The 16511-nt window shown below is 39.2% G+C and overlaps 2 protein-coding genes across 3 annotated transcripts; one reads left to right on the top strand and one right to left on the bottom strand.

Moving 5' to 3' along the window:
* The first annotated feature begins 6630 nt into the window (after window positions 1-6630).
* On the top strand, window positions 6631-9032 carry Stub1 (STIP1 homology and U-box containing protein 1). Of its 2 annotated transcripts, XM_071788499.1 has the most exons (5): window positions 6631-6946; window positions 7105-7237; window positions 7330-7528; window positions 7623-7948; window positions 8366-9032. In XM_071788499.1, exons 2-5 carry the CDS (start codon window positions 7232-7234, stop codon window positions 8606-8608), a joined length of 774 nt encoding a protein of 257 aa, XP_071644600.1. In that variant the 5' UTR covers window positions 6631-6946; window positions 7105-7231; the 3' UTR covers window positions 8609-9032. The 2 variants fall into 2 exon arrangements, with proteins under 2 accessions (XP_071644600.1, XP_071644599.1); XM_071788498.1 differs by lacking the exon at window positions 7105-7237 and having other exon boundaries at window positions 6635-6946.
* Window positions 9033-9247: 215 nt separating this feature from the next.
* Window positions 9248-16414, bottom strand: LOC139819269 (sodium-dependent neutral amino acid transporter B(0)AT3). The gene is made up of 14 exons (XM_071788483.1): window positions 16075-16414; window positions 14872-15119; window positions 14619-14799; window positions 14429-14544; window positions 14234-14341; window positions 14077-14160; window positions 13807-13968; window positions 13630-13740; window positions 13329-13530; window positions 13066-13268; window positions 12800-13001; window positions 12572-12731; window positions 12239-12502; window positions 9248-12135 (listed from the first exon to the last, which is right to left on the bottom strand). The coding sequence occupies exons 2-14, from the start codon at window positions 15052-15054 to the stop codon at window positions 11937-11939; spliced, it is 2175 nt and encodes a 724-aa protein (XP_071644584.1). The 5' UTR covers window positions 15055-15119; window positions 16075-16414; the 3' UTR covers window positions 9248-11936.
* Between the last annotated feature and the right edge of the window lie 97 nt (window positions 16415-16511).

The raw sequence follows: 16511 nt of genomic DNA, 5'->3' as shown, positions 1-16511 counted from the left end.
TATGATTTTTCGGTTCTTACTCTATATATAATTCATTTATACGTTTATTATTTTAAATATTCTATCTATTTACATTATTTCTGTTCTTTTGAAGAGAAAAAATATCCACGTTTTTTCGTCGACCAAGAATTCGAATACTTCAGTATTGTTTTTTTCTCTGTCTTCTAATACAAACATATAAATTAATTTTTTCTACATTTTTTGTTATTCTATTAAATAATAGAATTTTTTCATTTCTATTTTTCTTCTTACATATATATACACATACACAGTTTATAACAGAATAAATGTAGAAAAAAAATCATTTTAAATTCTTCACCCTTTGCGCGCATAACTATGTAACCGAAAAATTCGTAATTTTCGCGGTTTTTCTTTACTGGTCGAGAAACCGAAACTGAAACTGGAACAGTTTTATTTGATGTTTTATTAAACCATAACCATAACCGGAACCAAACTGAAATATTCTTTTGGTTCAGGTCTCTAGTTAACGTTACTATATCTCCTTAGGTAACTAATTCATTTTTCTTATCGCAACTTATTAATAGTAGTTGACATGCTACTATTTCTCTTGAGTTTTTTAGTTGTTAGTGCTACTTTTTTCTCTAAATACGCGAATATGTAAGAGTAAGAAATCACAAACAAATACTATAATAATAATAAAAACTACGATGTAGTGATTTAAAAATACTGTAGAATTTTTATCTACTTTCGTGAAAATGGACCATCTCGCGCTCAATGGGAGTTTTCAGTATCGATTGTTCTCTTACGCTGCATGACTCCGCGAAATTGTATCTATAGTAATGGCGTTACATTTGAAAGGAATCCGAGAAGGATAAACGCGCGTTGGGGAGGGGGTGCAGGTGCAGGGACGCCCCGAATCCCATCACTTTAGCGGGGATACTGCTACGTCGCGCGTCGTTCCCGAAACAACCTAGCGCGGAAATCGATTGGTCGGTCTTCCGGACGGCGAGACCGGTGAGACAGACTTCCGTACATTGATATTCAGCGGGGGTCCTCGTCTCTTCGAACCGTCAAGAAATTTTACCCGGGGCATTGCAACACGCGCGTCCCCCGTGGAATCGCTAAGTTCCCGCCACGTAGACAACGGTGGTGGTTCGGGTATCGAATAATTATACAAGTCGAGTAAGTAGCCCGGCGCCGTGACAAGCGTGACGAGCTTCGGAATTCGTTATCCGCCGTGGTTGCAATGAAATTTCTTCGAAGGGGTTCTTCTTATCCCGCGACGAGTATATCGATTCGTTCCTTCTCCTCCTCCTCCCCCCGTTGCTAATTACACCCGTCGCGAAACGCCCGGACTCGCGAAAAGGGGTCGAGAAACGCGGCGTTATATGATATTATATTTCGACTTTATTTCGATTTTATTACACCGCTCGAATTTATTTCGGTGTTATTATTTCGAATTTATTTTGGTATTATTATTTGAACTGACACCGATATCTGTTTCGGAAAGAGAGCTCATATTTTCTCTTTTAGTTGATAAATCTATAATCGATTATTTAAAAAAAAAAAGAAAAAATAAATCGCACGTGCAATTTCGGCGATAGTAAAGCCGATCGAGTGGTCGATTTTTCTATTTCGCACGGCGAGATCCACATCTATAACACATATCTATACCGATATACGTTTCGGGGCAACAATCAAAGAGCAGAACGGGCTTTGCAGCGGGAATGGCTTGGATCGTTCTATTAAATATCCCTTGTCTATTGAATAAATCCATATGTGGGCACGATAGATATTTCTATTCGCCGATGAAAACAATTGTTGATATTCCGGTCCACTTGTGATATCCCCCCCTCCCTTCGCCGATCTGGCAAAACCGATGCATTCAGGTATTAAACTGAAATATCAAATCAACAGCAGAATAACCGTGTATCTCCACGCGATTTTATAAATCCGGGTCGACCTGCAGACACGTCCTCCTCCGCAAGAGAGGAAACTGTTGCGCAACAAACCCCGTACGACACGCGTGCAATAAAAGCCTCATTAGGTAATATGTATAAATGTTTATCGATCCTCTCACATGCGTAGCGTGTGTGTAAAACCCGATCGATATCAATCAACCGTAATAACGGAAAATTATCGATAATATTTTCATCATTATTTGTCGAAAACGCGTTATTTAGCTTTGTATTTAAAATTTTCCGGACATTCCTGCCGATTTGTTCGCGTACGTCTATTCATCGAGCTGCGCGCGCTGCGGACTTATAGGTACGTATATTAATTACGTGGCGATGTGAAAGCAATTACCGGTAGAAATCAATCTGTCCGCGTTGCTTCGTCAATTTTCGCTAATCCGATTAATATATCGGCTTTGAAACTGCCGGGCATTCAACTGGTGTAAATTAAATTATTTATCGGGTATTATGTTCCTGAATGAGAATTTGAGCGTCTCGCCTAGCCTCGCTTAATGACAAAATCGTGTCCGTTACGCAACTCTTATGACGAATATCGCGATACGTCAATAACGGCGCGCTGAAAAATATCGATGCGAACGCTCGATATTTATCTGCTATAAGATATTAATAAAGAAAATGTAAGGAAGGGGATGGGGGATAAGAGGTATGCGCGAAGAGGAAATCGACGAAAAGTTAATAGAATGTGAAACGTTCGCGAGTTGTAAGAAAATCTCGATTGGCACTTGAAGCTTCGACGGGCGAGGCGGGCTTGTGATATTAAATTAGAATATTCTCAACATGTATACGTATATATACTCGACGTGCACAGGTATATACTCGCGTAAGGCGCCTTCCGTGGAGATGCGAGCGCATCCACCCGCCTTGAATATCAATTCCTTTCCCCGGTCTCTCGTAAAAAGAGAATCTATATTCACGCGTCCACACACACTTGAGGGTTACGTTATAGAGCGTCGCGTTGGATTTTTTTCAATTTACTGACCGATCGATTACCGCATCACTTGGAGTGGACCTATCCAATTTAGTGGGGAATTTAAGAAATCATTTTCTTTTCCTAGATATATATATATATACATATATATGAAGATACAGGAAGAGAATTGATTATAAAAGTAATATCGATCGTCCCAGATAATCACCCCAATAAAATTCTAATTACAAGCAATTAAATGATCTTGCGGATCTAAGTAATTCAAGTTGCACGAATATAAGGTTACACTAACGAGATGAATACCTGGTAAAGCGTCAATTATCAGATTACAATGAAAATCCAGACCGAGATTTATTGATTATTACTGACGAATTTCTTTCTCTGTTTAAAGCAGCGATTGCGCAAGCAATCTGAATAAGATTCCGACGATAGCCAGTAAGTAAAAGGAATGCCCGCCGCGTCGAAATACACAGAAAAAAAGAATATTCTTGATTTTAAAATATATCTTTAGCTTCAACGTGGAAATCTTGAAATGAGATTATTTTGCGAAACGAAGAATGCTGCTTGCTTGAATGATGTCATTTTACATGGTTCAATCAAGAAAAGAAGTTAAAATAAAACGTTGAAATTCTTATAAGAAGTAAGAAGATTATAGATTGTATTTATGTATATACGAGTATATAAGTTTTGATTTGATATTTCTCTTCAATCAACTGTTTTTTTTTTCTTTTTTTTTTTTACTTGGCTCGACTTGACTTGATACAACTTAGGTTGATTGGCTGACGTGTCTGGAAACCAGGAAGAAATGATAATACAGCCCAGCTGCGTGCCCGGTGGGCCTATATGCAACCCTATGCACCCCCGCTATGCGCGGATGCCTCGCGGATGTATGGCTCGCCGAAGGAGGATATTTATGTGCGCCGTAGCGTGAGCGCAGGGCATCGCCTCGGCCCTTCTTAACCCCGGCGGCCCCGGAACCGTCAAACACACACATACATGAACGCTCACATAAGCGCCTTCGGTGGAACGTTATTTTCGAGGTGTAATTCGCCAGATTACCATCGGATTGAGTAATTTCGTACGTAATCGCGTACGGTCGAATCCTTTCAGCTGACCGGCTATACTTCGACGCGTGTCGAATGCATATATGCATGCGACGCCAGACGACTATAATTTCTCGCTATCGTATCGTTTAATAATACGTATGTCGACGAATCACAGGGAGATCTCGAAGCGAACAAGGTGTTCGGGAGCGTAATGGTCGCGCGGAGCGGTACACAGCTGCGAACACCGCCGAGACCCGCGAATATACATAATTCTACAGAGCGCGACGGAGATTCGTTTTCAGTCGTAACCGTAAATGAGCTCTCTGAAATTAAAGGATAATGGTTTCACGGAATATCAGGGGAGATAATCGAGATTCAATTAACGCGGTTGAAGGAAAGAACAGCGATCCTCAATGCGACTCGGCGTGATCTTTGGCACGCCAGAATCGTAATATCTCACCCGATTATATAGATGACGGCCGTAAAAACGTATTCGAGTTTTTTAAAATGTAGAATGTTCCCGGAATATAGCCCCCTTAAATAATATTTCGAGCATATACTCTTTTGTTATGTCGATCTCGATCTTTCTGATTAGTGTCGCGAGGAAATTGGTAAATAAACTCTCGAAGATCGATTGTTTCACCGAAGCGATTATTTCAATATGGACGTGAGTCCACGTTATAATCCAAATCGCTGTAATTCAAATCGACATGCTTAATAGCCAGACGAGCCTCGACGCAAGGGCGTGGTGTGGCGTGATCGTGATCAATGGCTAAGTCCCGATGACGACGAGTAGACCTGCAGGCCTAAACCGATCCTACAATCCGGAATTAAATAGAGTGTGAACTAATTCTCGAGTGTTCTAATAAATTCTGGACCGTATATACTCTCCCTTCTGGCCTTCTGGCTGCCAATCGCGCTCGCTTCACCGGTCGAGTTTCTCCGCGTGGAGCGAGAGAAACCGATCAGTCGGTGGTCGAAGAACCACCCAAGAACCGGCCAGACAAATTCAATTAACCCGCGAGTTTCGTTAACAACTAACAAACGCCGAACGTTCTTGACTAACGCGATTACGTCCAAGTCCAATTTGTCACCAAGAAGCCGTGACGGAAACGGCGGCAACTTCTGTCCTCGTACGGAGAAGAATACGGAACTGAAGTTTCGAATGAACGAACAAACGAATGGACGGACGGACAGACGAACTGGGTCATAACACCCCAGTCAGCCGCGCCGCGAAGTTTCAAGTCTCACTGGTCCCTACTGCCCTATATAGCTATCGGATACCGTATTGTTATCAAGCTGAATGGCTGACAAATTTACGCCGACAAATTCTCGAAACGCGGGGTTCACGCGACGTCGAATGAAACGCGTCCGTTCTCATCGCACATTACAACCTCGCGTATTGTAATGTTGCAGATATGAAAAGCATATGTATAAAAGAGCTTGCTCCGGGAAAAGAACGGAGGCAGAAAAACGAAGCAACTTCGCTGTCCTCGGTATCTATTTTGATATCCAGCCCTAATATATATCTACGTTTTTATAAAAATTATATAGTAAGTTTGAAAATTTGTTATTATTAATTACAAAAGAATCAGGTTTTTTTAATCTATTTGTCAAGATAATTGATAAGAAAATTTAACGACTGCACGGCAGAATCGCATTATTATTTATTATACCTATATACACCAACAATTTTCTTTTTGTTATAAAAAATAGAGACTGTAACTCTTAATGACAGTTTATCGTTATATTGTTGTTGCGCAGCTTTTTTACTACATACTTGCGCGACGACAATATAACGTTCGAAATTCATTAAGAGTTACAGACTAGAGCCGTTCTACACGAAAAAAAAAATTTAGTTAGATACAGATCTGAAAATAATTTTTTGCACCATATCAAAATAATTATGCAATTAGAACACTCAAACTAATTGCTGAAATGTTAAACATTTTTTTATAGCATTATCATCCTACTAGCGACCTATAATTATTTTGATGTGCAACAAAATTATTTTTAGATCTATATCTATATAGCTAAATTTTTAGATACTTCAGTAAAATCGTTCTTTCCATGTATCGGCCACAATATAGATACATTGTATGTATGTTACATAATATCGTATTTTAGACTTAGGCCGGTATTTACAGTTTGATCATATATTCAAGATCGTCTCTTGAGATACATTCCGTTGATTGGGTGGAGTCTTAAAAGGCTATCCAACTCCAAACTAAGACGATTTTGAATATAAGATCGGATTATGAGTATCGTCCAAGTGTTTTATTTGTACCGTTTAGTACCTTACAGTAAGCTGATCGCGAGTCTCAGCTCTTCAATATATTATATTTATGACTTATTAGTAGATATAAACCTTAAGATTTTATAGATAAAATATAATGTAGAGAATATTTTAAAACTAATAGTTCACTAAATTATACCACAATTTATTATTATTATTATTAAACAAAACAAATGGTGGTAAGAATTTGGATCAGGCTTACTGTACTGGGGTACAGTTGGAATTATTTTTTTCATTATACGCCAAAATCCATAATATATACATGAACTGTCATCTAGCAGTACACGCTAAAGTAGTACCCGACAATTAAAGTGAATTCTGTAAAAAAAATCGCATCTTCTGCCGATAAGGCAAGTTTCCTGCCTTTTTATTCACAAAATATTACTTTAGATGGCAGTCGCATCGAGCTTGCAGACTCACTGTACTAACTACTAACTCCACTTTCTGTGTAAGGTCGCGTCGAGTCGAGGACCGTGGACGGAACAAAGATGAAATATCGGGCGTCCGTTTGAGGTTAGACAAAGGGTGTCGCGGGTCGCTCTCGCACTCGTGCATTTTCAATCGCAAAGGGAAGAAAAGAGACTAATTAATCGTGCATGCGACGTGACCACCAGCCGCCATCATGAGTAAGATGTATTCGACGGCGAACCTGTCCGACAAGGAACTGAAGGAACAGGGAAACCGTCTCTTCGATCTACACAAATACGAGGACGCGGCCAGTTGCTACACGAAGGCGATCGTAAGTGCTAATGATATTCCTATCGCGCGTTCAATATCGCACGATCGTGAATCGTGATTCTGAATTGTGACGCGCCTTTATGCGCCTACTCGCCTACTCGCTCGCTACAGTTGTTGTTGCAGCAAAATATTTTTTGTTTTGAATCACGAATCACGCAGCACGCCTGATGATAACGGCTCGACGGTACCCCTAGCGTCCGACGTTCGAACTAGAATTCGGCGAAAAAGTGAGGGAGATTTAAATCCGTCGCGCGCTCGCGAATGAAGAAGAAAGCAATTTTGCTCTATGAAGGCGATTCTCTTTTCTTTATTATGGATAAACAATATTTTTAAAAATTAAATAATAAATGTATTGTTAATATTTTTTTGTTTATTTTACCTTAGATGAAGAATCCAGGCCAAGCGTTATATTACACAAATCGGGCGCTATGTCATTTAAAGTTGAACCGATGGGAATCCGTGTGCAAGGACTGCAGATGGGCCTTAGATATAGATCCCTGTTTGATGAAGGGTCACTTCTTCTTGGGACTCGCCCTACTGGAATTGGAGCTCTTCGACGAAGCTGTCAAGTATCTGCAAAGAGGTAAATACTAAATATAACGAGACATACTTCCATTATCTTGCTACTTTCCCAAGTATAAAGCAGATTCGTAATACACTTATCTCAAACAACGTAGCTGTAGACCTGGCGAAGGAGCAGAAGCTGAATTACGGCGACGACATTACTAGCGTATTGCGCCTAGCCAAGAAACGGCGATTCCAAATAAGGGAGGAACAAAGAATTTGCCAGGACATCGAACTGCAGACTTATCTGAATCAGCTGATCGTAGACGACGCGAAACGTAATTTGGCGACTCTGCAAGAACAGGAGACGGCAAAGGATTCGGATGTTGAAACGAGCTCGGCCGAATTTGCTAGGAGAAAAGAGGAGATCGAGGAGAAGAGAGATACCTGTATATCAAGACTCAATGATCTCTTCGCTAAGATCGACGACAGAAGGCGGGTATGTATCTCTTTTTACCTGTTGCTTTTTTTAGAACGGTTCTTTGATTTCACAGTCCGTGATTCTGTTAATGCAATATATATGAAGGGTACAGGAGAAAAACGACCAAAGTCCACTTTTTGTCGAAATTGATCTGATCATGCTATCTTGTGGCATTTTCAAAGAACTTTTATCTGTTTTCTTATCTGTTTTGAGCAAAAACAGTTACAATTTATTGGAAATAAGAAATAAGGCTGAAAGATATACCGTGCTGAAGAAAAACAATTATAATCCATGCGCTTGTAGGGAAGAACGATCAGAATCCAACATTACTCTGGATGGACTTACTCCGGATTATCCGTTTTTCCCCTGTACTCTTCATATACAATTCATAATACAATTTTATTAATCCTATTAATACAAATATATTTTTCGCAGAAAAGAGAGGTACCCGATTACTTGTGCGGCAAGATTAGCTTCGAAATCCTGCAGGAGCCGGTGATTACACCCAGCGGTATCACGTACGAGCGAAAGGACATCGAGGAGCATCTCCAACGGGTCGGTCACTTCGATCCAGTTACGCGCGTCCGTTTAACGCAGGACCAGCTTATCCCGAACTTGGCGATGAAAGAAGTGGTTGACACTTTTCTGCAGGAGAATGAATGGGCCTTGCATTACTGATGCCGATATGCAGCTTACTGCCATAGGTTTAAGTTAAGGTGGTGGCGATTTTCAGCGATGGAAGAAGATGTGAGCTTTTGATGAAGAGATTTAAAGGAAGATACAACCAGAAAAATCTCGTGAGTGTAAAATAGTAGACTGTACATGTAAAGGACTAAGTAATCTTGTTACCGTGAAATATTTTTACACGCCATATGAGACGTGGAAGCTATTGTTATCGAACGTAAGTATTAGTGAATAGTTAACACTAATAACGATCGTTTAAACACGAGTTATATATAATTCCATAAGTGCTACGTATATTATTATAATTATATATAGAACTTATTAACTTACCTTTCGTATATCAGCAATTTTCTGGTTTGTAAAGATGAAATTTTCGTAATAGTTGCGTTCAATAAAAACATGAAATCGAAATTTTAAAGAGTTGAACAAAAGCTCAAGAGTTTACTGAAAGTTCCAACACACACAGTGGCTCAAAGAAAAACATAGGATAATAAGCGCTATGTAGCATCTGTAATTCTTGTTTTACCATAAATAATAAACTATTTATTTTGCCACCAAAATCTCGCGCTTTAAATCAAAATATTGCATGTTGGAAGAAATTTTGATTTCTCAAATATCACTGGTGAAAAGAAATCTGAATCCACTCAAGGTATTTATTTTAACATTCAACTGACAACAATATAATCATGTATGTATATATATATACATATATATATGTACAGTTTTACGTATACGCAATATTGTATATGTATCGCAATCGTCGCAATTATATGTAATAATAATTACTACCGTCCGCCGTCGGTGTATTGTTTTAAGTTATTGCGCAAGCTACATCGACAATATATACGGTTAACAAAAATGCGATAGGATAGATCACTCTCTTTGTAGTTCCAACAATAATAGCAGCGCGATAATGAACTGCTGCAATATTTTCCCTCTTTTCTAGATATTTTTCTTAGCCTTACCCTCTTAACAAAATTAAATTCGAGAGATTGTCGATTGTGTTTTAAAACATTAGAATTTAAAGATGTCAAATGGGAGATAAGTTCAGTCAAGAGATATGTAGTATTTACTAAAGAACAAAAGAAGATCGTCGTCAATTCATATAAATAATATCAAAATTTTTAAGAGCACGTTATAAAACGCATCTGACCTCTAAAGGAGTCTTCTTTTTTTTTAGGAAGATCGAGCGAGTATAAGATAAAAAACTAGTATGTGTATTGTAACAAATGATATGATATCAAGATATGATTCCAAATGATATGATATCAAGATATGATTCATCTTTCGTCGTTAATTAAACGATGACGATTTTTGTCATTGCTTAATTGAGGACTCCTATTGTTTATTATTTAAGTAGTCGCTTAACGATTGCTAATGCAGTTATCTTTCTGCTTACTTTTGCTAATAGATAACTCGAAGAAATGAAATTCTACTTATTGTCCGCGTTAATTTGTACGTTTTAGGCGAATACTCCACAACCGAGTAGTCATTAATTCATTAACTCTTTGCACTAGAATATCTTGTTTGAACGTGGATCTAGAAAATCTTGTTAGTCTTCTTTGTGACTTCGGTAACGTGAGAAACTCGTGTATCTATGTTCCTATACATTGCTATGAGAAATCCAATGTATATATAATCATATAACTGAATATATACTATATATATATATGTATTATGTATATATAACTAGATGTAATAGTTTCCTGTATAAAATAATGCAATCAATATCTCTTTTTTAACACGATTAACACAGAAAGATGTTCAAAGTGCAAAGAGTGAAGTTTAAAATATCACTGGAAGATATCAGGCCATTTGAGTATTGTCGCAAAGGAATGCGAGCAGGAAGATTCCGTGGAATATTCGGAAACATCTTTAATGTTCAATTCCGACCTGGATTTTAACTCATTCCTTTAATCAAATACGACGATGCGTATATTTATATGTATATATGTATTATATATTTTTTTAATAATATATTCCACATCAGGTCGAATTTGAACATGCGCAACGGGATGAAAATCAGAATAATTGACCTACGTGAAACTAATTAGTTGATTAATCTATGGCCGGGACGATGATAATATATCTTAACCCGAAGAAACCAATTCTATCGGTTGAATTAATTGCCTTTCAGCTTTCCAGGCATCCTCGAGTGCGCGCATTGCATATTGCACACTGTTAACATTATTGTCAATCAAGCATGATTTATTCCAATTATTATTGTCATCAATTTTATCCTCTTTATTGTCACGTTATCAGTCCACGTAATCAATCGTGGATTCTTGGATCCTTAGATCTTTGGCAGAATTTCATATTCTTTCACATATTTATATATCTTGATATACTTAAATTCTTAGATCCTTATAGATCTGTGCTTGTCTTATGCTTTTAAATACCTGAATATCTCCATCTTATTTATTTACTTACTTGCATTCCTGGATTCTTGAGTACTTATGGAATTAGGTATTTAGATCCGTTGATTTCCAAAATCCCGAATCTTCAAATATCCATAGAACTAAGGATCCAAGTGCTCTCTGATCCGAGATTCTACCTATCTAAAACAACGTTTCGGGTATACCCACCCAAGTCCACTGGACGGCTCCTACCGCTAATCTTATTAAATCTGACGTTAATCGCAATTGCTAAAGAGTAAATGTTTCATCGTTAACTTGTATAATAGGCAATTTTCTCCGTGAAAGATTACCTTTCATTTCCGTCCACGCGACGCGCGATTGTGTTGTTCGCTCGAAAACTGTGCAGATGGTTAGTCTAGTATTCTTCAGTATCCGCGAAGCTTCGAAAGCCATTTCGCATAGTTAATATCACTTAAGAAACTCAAAATTGCAAACGAGTTATATCTGTTAGATGAAGATACATTCACAAATGTTCTCAAAAAAATAAATCTCTTGTATCTTTATCGAAAATGCCTTGTCTCGGTACTAGATACTTAAATTCCAAATATTCTTTAATCAGAGAATCTTAAAAGAGAATCTTTGAGGAAAAATGTGAATTTGAAATAGTTAACAATTGTTAAAGTTGATTGAAAAAAAAAATATATAAAATTAATGTCTTTCACGAATGTATCTCCGTCTTTGCATTATGAAGAAACGGCTCCTACCGCCCAAGCTTACGTTAATTGACACAATAGACAAGATCCTACCGCGCGGATGCGCTAACTACAAATCGACCAGATTCACCAAAGGATTGCAGCCACTTTCGACCAAACAGCAGCAGTCGAAAATGATCGTCACAGGATGAAATGGAACGTTTCTCGAGGCAAGATCATCCACGGAAACGCGCGTCGCGATCGAGATTGATCCTAGGTGAGGTCCTCGTCCTCGTCATCACTGAGGCCGCCCGTAGGACAGCACAATCCTTCGGAACCGTCACTCCTGATGCAAAAAAGCAATGTCTCAGCCACTGTCACTTCGTGCGGCATGATTCCGTGGAATTCTTTCAAATCCGCCGCGGGAAACCAGGCCTTTTCGTTGTCATCAATGATAAAAATTCCAAAGTATCTGAAAAACATCGTTGAGAATTGATATAAAATGCACGTAAAGTAAAATACAGTATTGATTAGTATTAAAATATTATAATTAATATTAAGAGACTAATGCCAACCTGCAAATAGCGACTGCGGGTATCCATAGAACAGAAGTAAGAATGAGAATGGCTATAAGGACTAGAGCCCAAACGGGCCAGTCGTGTCTTTCCGTAACACCTTTACTCGCTACCCAGGCCGGATAACCGCTTCCTTCGAAAAATATCTCGACGAAGGACGCGACCAGAATACTCAACATCGCCAATGGACTGAGGTACTTCCAACATATTAACCAATAGAGGCCAGGTCGATTACCAGTCATCAGTTCGATGTCGTCAGCGAATCTGGAATTGTTGCAACACGCCGATATACACATCTCCGATCCAAAATCCTGAAGCTCCTTCTGTGCTCACCTTTTCAAACCATAGACATAGGACACTCCTATACATTCGAAGAGCGCGATTATGAGCAGTGGAAAGTTTCCGCTGAAATTGTCGAACAGCACGAAGACGTAACTGCCAGCTCCATGAGCGAAGGCCATAGAAATAATGCAGCATATCAAACAAATCACACCTGCGCACAAAATCGAAATTATGATCCGTAACTTTTTTCACTATTCCTTTTACTACTGTAAGAAGTACCCGTCAGAATCTCCTTTCTCAAATTCGGGAAGAGCTTCAGATCGACGATGCTGGTGACAACACCTTCCAAAGTACCAAACTGGGAATCGATTCCCAACGTGAACAGCATCAGGAAGAACAATACCGACCAGAATTGAGCACCAGGAAACTGATTGATCGCCTCGGTGAAGATGATAAACGCCAAGCCTGTGCCCGCTGCCGACTGTAATCATTATAATTAACGTTATTCGTGATTTACGTAAGCTTCAAGTCACTTTCATACTCACGTTATCCAACTCCTTCTCCAAGTCGCACACAGGCAGTTCCGGCATTATCAAATTGTCCAGCGATCCGTTGCCATTCGTGATATTCAGCAGCGTGCCAGCAATCGGAATATCTTCGGGTATTTTATCGGCTTGGCCGAATATACTGATCAACGTGCTATTCTTTTCTGCTAAGCATTGTTCGTAAACCATGGTAGCCTTGAACCCTGTTCAAACGGGATCAGAAACATAGAAATCAGAAATTTCGGGAAAAAAATTACACGTACCTATGATTGAGAAGACGACGATTCCCGCGAACATGGACGTGAAGCAATTCGTCAGACTGACCATGATGGCGTCGCGGTAACAGTTATTGTTCACCGGATTGTACGAAGAGAATGCTATTAGACCGCCGAAAGCTAGACCTAGGGAGAAGAAGATTTGCGTTCCAGCCTCCAGCCAGACTACAGGATCGGTCAACGTCCACCACTGAAACGCAAAAGCGAATCAGATACTTATTTGAACTTTTCTAAACGTTTCTTTGTTTATTAATAACTCTGATGTAGAAAGAAAATTGTGAAAACGCACTTTTGGCGTGAAGAGATGCCGCAGACCGTCCGACATACCAGGCAACGTCACACCTCGGAAGAAGAAAATGATTAGGACGATATACGGAAACGTGGCGGTCACGTATACGACCTAAAGAAGTCAGAATGATTATTTGAAGGATTGATAACTAATTTCGGCTATGAGAGTCTCTCATACCTTGCCTGAGGATGCGATACCCTTAATCATGCACATGTAGACGAGGATCCAGGCGATAATTAGCGCCAGAGCGATTTTCCAATTAAACACTTCCGGTGTATTGATGTCCTTGGATATCATCAGGGTGGTTCGATACCAGAAATATTGCGTAGGACTGCTGACCTGTTGACCGAGCCTCGCGTTATAAATGAAAGCGAACTTAATGCGCACGCGCATGCACACATGCGATGGAATAATTCATATTGTATTGTAATTAAATTTCGGCGTTACCAAACACTCAGGTTCAGACGCGTAAGATCCATTTCGAAAGTACTTATTGGGACACTCCGCCCAAGGTAGCTGCGATTGGAAACTCTGTGAACAGATTTAGTTTTCCGTGAGTGATCCGCGCGATATGTCAATGAATGAAATTAAAACAGTTCATTACCTGAACGAAATAAAATAGGCACCAGGCGATAATTGTATTATAGTAAAGAGCCACGTTGAAGGAGACTACGGCGCTACTGATTCCGATACCGCTCATATACGGGGATACCTTTTGAGAAAGAGATACAATAGAAAACTCATTTTCAAGTATTCGTTTCAATCTATTCATAAATAATAGACTCAATATTCTACTCACCTGATTCCACACTCCGATAGCGCCCTTTCTCAGTCTCTGGCCGATGGCCAATTCCAGATAAAATATAGGAATACCCTCAATGGCCAACATCACAAAATAAGGGATTAGAAAAGCCCCTACGAACATTAGAAACATTAGATTGTGCTTACAATTTTTTTTAAATTCTAAGCACTGAATGAAGCAAACGCACCTCCGCCGTTCTTTTGTGCCAGATAGGGGAACCGCCATACGTTTCCAAGGCCCACCGCGTATCCTACGGTCGCCAGGAGAAATGTGAGCTTGCTATCCCAATTTTCACGCTCATCTTCGCCCGCTTCCGGTCGAAAAGTCGCCTTGCCGTCATTGTTGCCGGGGCCGTTTCCTATTTTGCCCTACGGATTTGCGGATTTTCATTAAAATTTATTCAACGTGATTTGCAGGGGTGAACATAAATTGACATGTACCTTGTTAGGACTGGTATCTTCAAAGGCCGCATTAGTGGCCCCGTAATTGGCAGTGGCGACGTTCTTTCGATTATCCACCATTAATCTACCACGCATCTCTTTCATCTCAAGCTTATCGATGCTTTTTTGGGGCTTTAAGTCGCGGGAGCTTTGCCGGCGAACGAGATGAGCCGTGTTCGCCATTTCTTCTCGTTTTAGTCTTTTTCAAATTCAATTTTCATTAAACGAAAAGGTCTAAGTGCTTCATCCTACCAAGAAAAGAATTGAAATAATTACTTGAAGAGATACAAGTGAATGCTAAGCAAAATAACTAATAAAAATTGTTTATGAAAGAAGTTACAAATTTTCCTAGGAATGTAATAAATAGATATTTGCGATAATATAAATTAATGTCAAATTAGTGTAATATATTATAAACGTATCTATGTTATAAATAACTATAGAAAGAGAAGTTTATATTAAGATTAAACAATTATGGTGTGTCAGTAATACGCTATTTTTAGTCATCGCAACACATGTTCAAAATTTCACGCGAATTTAGTTCGTTGTTTAATTAGTCAAATTTAATTCTCTCGTACGGAAATTGTTCATATGTGCATGCGACATTCTCATGGGTTCAACTTATATTGATAAGTATATATATATGTATATATATATATATATATATATATATATGTATATACATATATAAAATATATATATATATATATATTCTCTCACACAGGTGTCGATCACAATCGAGCGCACATATACTTCCAAATTACACACGTGCCTACGTAAACTTGCGTATATACCCCTTGTACGCGGAAAAATCGAATAAAAACCTCACTGGAAATTGATTTTTGCTTTGACGTAAGTGCATGTCCCAGCGCGCGTGCACAGACGCAAGTTTTATTAAAATTTCTACGCACATCTGTGAGAGGGAAGAAAATATGCAATTTTAATAAAATAAATATCTATGTATATGTATATGTAGCCTCTCGATACATATGTAAAAACACCCTTGTCTTTCACTTCGTCGTACGTATTAACGATTGACACAGAAAACCCGGATTCCCTCTCTCGCGTAAGTATCTCGAGACAGCTTTATTCGGATGCACGTATACGTTCTGTCATGAGAAGGAAACGTCCGTGGAATCGTCCACGATCGTTCGCGTATTTTGACACGAGCAGAAACGCCGAGAAAGCGGAATTCTTACCCACCTGCCGGGGACCAAAGGGGGAAACGCGCGAGGACCTTGTCCGTGGTCGAGGAGCGGTTCGCCACTGGTGACACCCCCGTGTGCGCTGGTGATGGTAACTTTTGAAACCACGGATATATCCAAGAGAATCAATAGCTGGCGCCGGCGCCTCGACGCCTCTCTCTCTTTCGCCCGCGACTCTCTCTCGGGGGTCTCGGGGAACGCGAAACCGCGTGCGAGTCCTCCGAGAGGAAGACACTGGGGGTAGGGAGAAAGCGAAAGACAGGTCATGATTTATCGTTACCCTGGAACTTAACGCGTAAATCACAACATTGTATATACACACGAAGTACATATATATTTAAATTTTTATATATTTATACTTATATCTAAAATTAAAAGATTACTCTTATGCAAACACGATGGTCGAAATTAGAATAGCGATTGTACAAGAAATTA

Source organism: Temnothorax longispinosus, chromosome 9, assembly GCF_030848805.1.
Source record: "Temnothorax longispinosus isolate EJ_2023e chromosome 9, Tlon_JGU_v1, whole genome shotgun sequence".
NCBI lineage: Eukaryota > Metazoa > Arthropoda > Insecta > Hymenoptera > Formicidae > Temnothorax > Temnothorax longispinosus.
Note: the sequence above shows the minus strand (reverse complement) of the source record. Positions and strands in the feature narration are given on the sequence as shown.